This window comes from Buceros rhinoceros, unplaced genomic scaffold, assembly GCF_000710305.1.
Source record: "Buceros rhinoceros silvestris isolate BGI_N320 unplaced genomic scaffold, ASM71030v1 scaffold4769, whole genome shotgun sequence".
Taxonomy (NCBI): domain Eukaryota; kingdom Metazoa; phylum Chordata; class Aves; order Bucerotiformes; family Bucerotidae; genus Buceros; species Buceros rhinoceros.
Genome location: NW_010431971.1, coordinates 41,823 through 44,712, shown reverse-complemented (window position 1 = coordinate 44,712; position 2,890 = coordinate 41,823). Strand labels below are relative to the sequence as shown.

The following is a 2,890-nucleotide window of genomic DNA, read 5'->3' as shown; positions in this document are numbered from 1 at the left end:
AATTTTCCCCCTGCAAGTCATCTTTCCTGTGCCAGCCACAGCTGCACTGCCAGCCCCGCTTGGACAAGGGTGACAGAAATGTGGCTGCTTGGGTGCTGCTCAGGAACCAGAGTCAGCTGCCACCAGCTACGGACTCGCTGGAACAAAAACAAATGAATAAAAGGGGTTAAACTCCTAGACTGCAGCCAGCTTATGTCCCTCTTACGCAAAGTTTTCCTGGTAGAGCTTCTCACCTAGAAAGAAAATTTCAAGGAGGGGAAAAAAAAAGAGGGATGACCATAGCGGGGAATAGGAATCTTGTATCTACTTTCTGTTACCTGTCTCTTGAGCGGAAATTTGGAGACTTTCTGTACAGTAGGGGTGTTCATGGCTTTTTTGTTTGGCATTTTCACCCTGAAGATAATCACAATGACCAGCACCACGATGAAGACAAATAAGGCAGTGCCATAACTGACAACGCCAGCGTACACTGAGCTGGAATCATCCATTTCCATGAGCTCCTCCGCTGCAGGGTGACAAGAGATGGCAGTCAGGACAGGGCAGGCAGCTGCCCGCACGCAACTAGACACATGCAGCATGAGGAATTTGGGGAGGACTTGCTTATCTACACCAATTTGCTGAGTGGCTTCAGCGAGGAGACTCTCCTAGGCCAGTCCTTTTCCACCTGTGGCTGTAGCTAAAGCATTAGTTCAGTTTGCTTTTTGGAGGTAATTTTATTGCCCTGCCTGGGGTTTCTAAAAGCCTCCAGCCCACAGGTTGAAAATCACTGCTCTAGGCTGAAGGCATCTTCAACGTGTCTGTGCTGTTCCTCTGACCCAGATGTTGCTTTCTCTGCACATCCACACCATGTACCTGGCTGCCTCGGATGTGCAAAGGCTGCAGGACAGGTTTGCTGCACTGGCCGATTTGGCTTCTTCAGGAAAGATTTCCACTGGAGCAGTGCCTGCCCTGAGGGACCAAGGGCCTCGAAGGGCACCCAGGGATAAGGCAACACACAGGGGAAAAGCCTCGTGAGTGCAATCTGCAGAATTATTTAATGAAAACTTAATTCTGCTGGGAAGTGGCTGAAAGGGGTGGCCCAGAGAGGTGGCAGAGCCAGGGGCTGATGGCATGAGCCCATCAGCAGTGGCCACCTGCTAGCAAGACTTTTTTGGGATGAGCAAAGCTCAGCTGTGTTTCTCCCCTTGTTCCTTTCAGGACAAGCACGTAGACCAGAGGAAGGCGCCATGATGGGACTGGTTTTCTGTCCCCCAAAGGTGTGCTGGCATCAGAGGAACAGTCAGCAGTGGGAAACTTTCTAATGAAGTCATGCCAGGGTGGTTAGCTTGCTAACAGCTCGTGTATGTCACTGCTGCCCCAAAGCAGCACCTTTGGCAAGCAGCAAGAGCTTCCCTCTGGCAGCAGCAGGCTCTGTGCCAGGTCTCTGGTGGCTGTGTCCATGGGGACATGGGGAAAAGGCTGTCGGTGATGTGTGCCAGCTGTGTGCCAGCTGTGCAGGGCCTGATCATGCCAAGCAGCCATCTCCTCCTGGGAGGAAGGGTTACCAGATCTCCTGGGATCAGGCACTACGGTCAGTGCCGCAGCTCTGCTGCTTTGATTCACACCGTCTTGCCCTCTGCTCTGCGTCTCTCCTCCTGTAGCGCGGCAGAGGTTCCCCAGACGGGCTGTAACCTGTGCCCTCTCTGCGGGTAGCGCTTCGGGGCCTGCTGCTGCACAGACGGCTGTCCTTCACTGCGTCTGACTTCAATATAAAGCTCCACTTCAGACTTTTTGGTGGGTTTTCTCCTGCTTATTCTTTGCTTAAATAAGAGGTGTGAGTTCATACATTGTAAAAACAGTGTAAGTAAGTCGGTTGAGACAGTATCAGGAGATACTCAAACTTACGAAGGCATTAGTCTTCTAACCTAAGGAAATGAATTCTCATCCAGTGGATGGCAGAAGCAGAAACAGGATCAGATCAGCTATTACAGAGCTGGCAAAAAACCAAAGAAAAGACCAGCAGATCCCACCAGCAGCAGGGTCAGCCATGGAGGAGACCTTGAGCCCCAGTAAAAGCTATTACATTCAAATCATTGGCACAGATAAAGTCAAAACTAGAAATGCCAAAGTTGCCGGTTCCTAAACACATCCCGAGATGGATGTGTTGTGAGAGGGACCCACATGAGGTCTATGACGGGATGAGCCAAAGTGGGATGAATAAGGTTTTGGGTGCCCTTTCAGTAAAAGCCTACTGAATATTCTCCAGGTCTGTTCCTGCACTGTCTGCGAGGCAGCACCCAGGAGATTCAATGTGAGAACTGTTGGTGCTTTCCTGAATCATGCTCAAGCCTGCCCCGTAGCTGACGGCAGATTCTGCAGGTGATGGGACAGCACAGCCTCGTTCCCTTCTTTTGGAGAGCAGATCCCTCTGTTGCATATTCTCTGCTAGCTTCATCGTCAGTGAGAGCTTTGCACATCAAAGGACCACAAAAGTGAGGTTACTCTGGCTGTGGGTTTCTACCCCAGTGCAGGCTTTCACCTATCCCAGCTGGAGAAGGCAGTGTGCAACGCCCCTGGGAACCAGGACTGCTGGGCTCTCTCTACAGATGGTTCTCCTTGACCTTTCGGCACTTAACAGTCTCCTGCAAACATCTTCTCGTTATCTGGATCCAAAAAGATACTGGGCATTTTGCACCATTAATGCAAAAATAATTTAAATCTTGAGATGCAATGCAGAAAGTGTCAGCTGTGAATATGCAGCAGAGGTCTTCTGCTGTGTGGATTTACCACCGGCACAGCAAATCCCAGAGGAGAGCCCTCCTTGGATAACGCCTCTTCTTCCAAGCAAGGGGCGGTCTGCGGGAACTTGGCATTTCTAAAGCAAAACGTCAAGGCACCCTGAAGAGGGAAA

At 50.7% G+C, this 2,890-nt stretch overlaps 1 protein-coding gene across 1 annotated transcript in view; it reads right to left on the bottom strand.

Moving 5' to 3' along the window:
- FGFR3 (fibroblast growth factor receptor 3) overlaps positions 1-2,890 on the bottom strand; it is a gene marked incomplete at both ends in the record, with an annotated part of 32,912 nt that overhangs the window by 8,340 nt on the left and 21,682 nt on the right. The window contains one exon of the mRNA XM_010143587.1: positions 318-505. Coding sequence (XP_010141889.1) covers positions 318-505 — 188 coding nt within the window. The remainder of the gene's footprint in view (positions 1-317; positions 506-2,890) is intronic.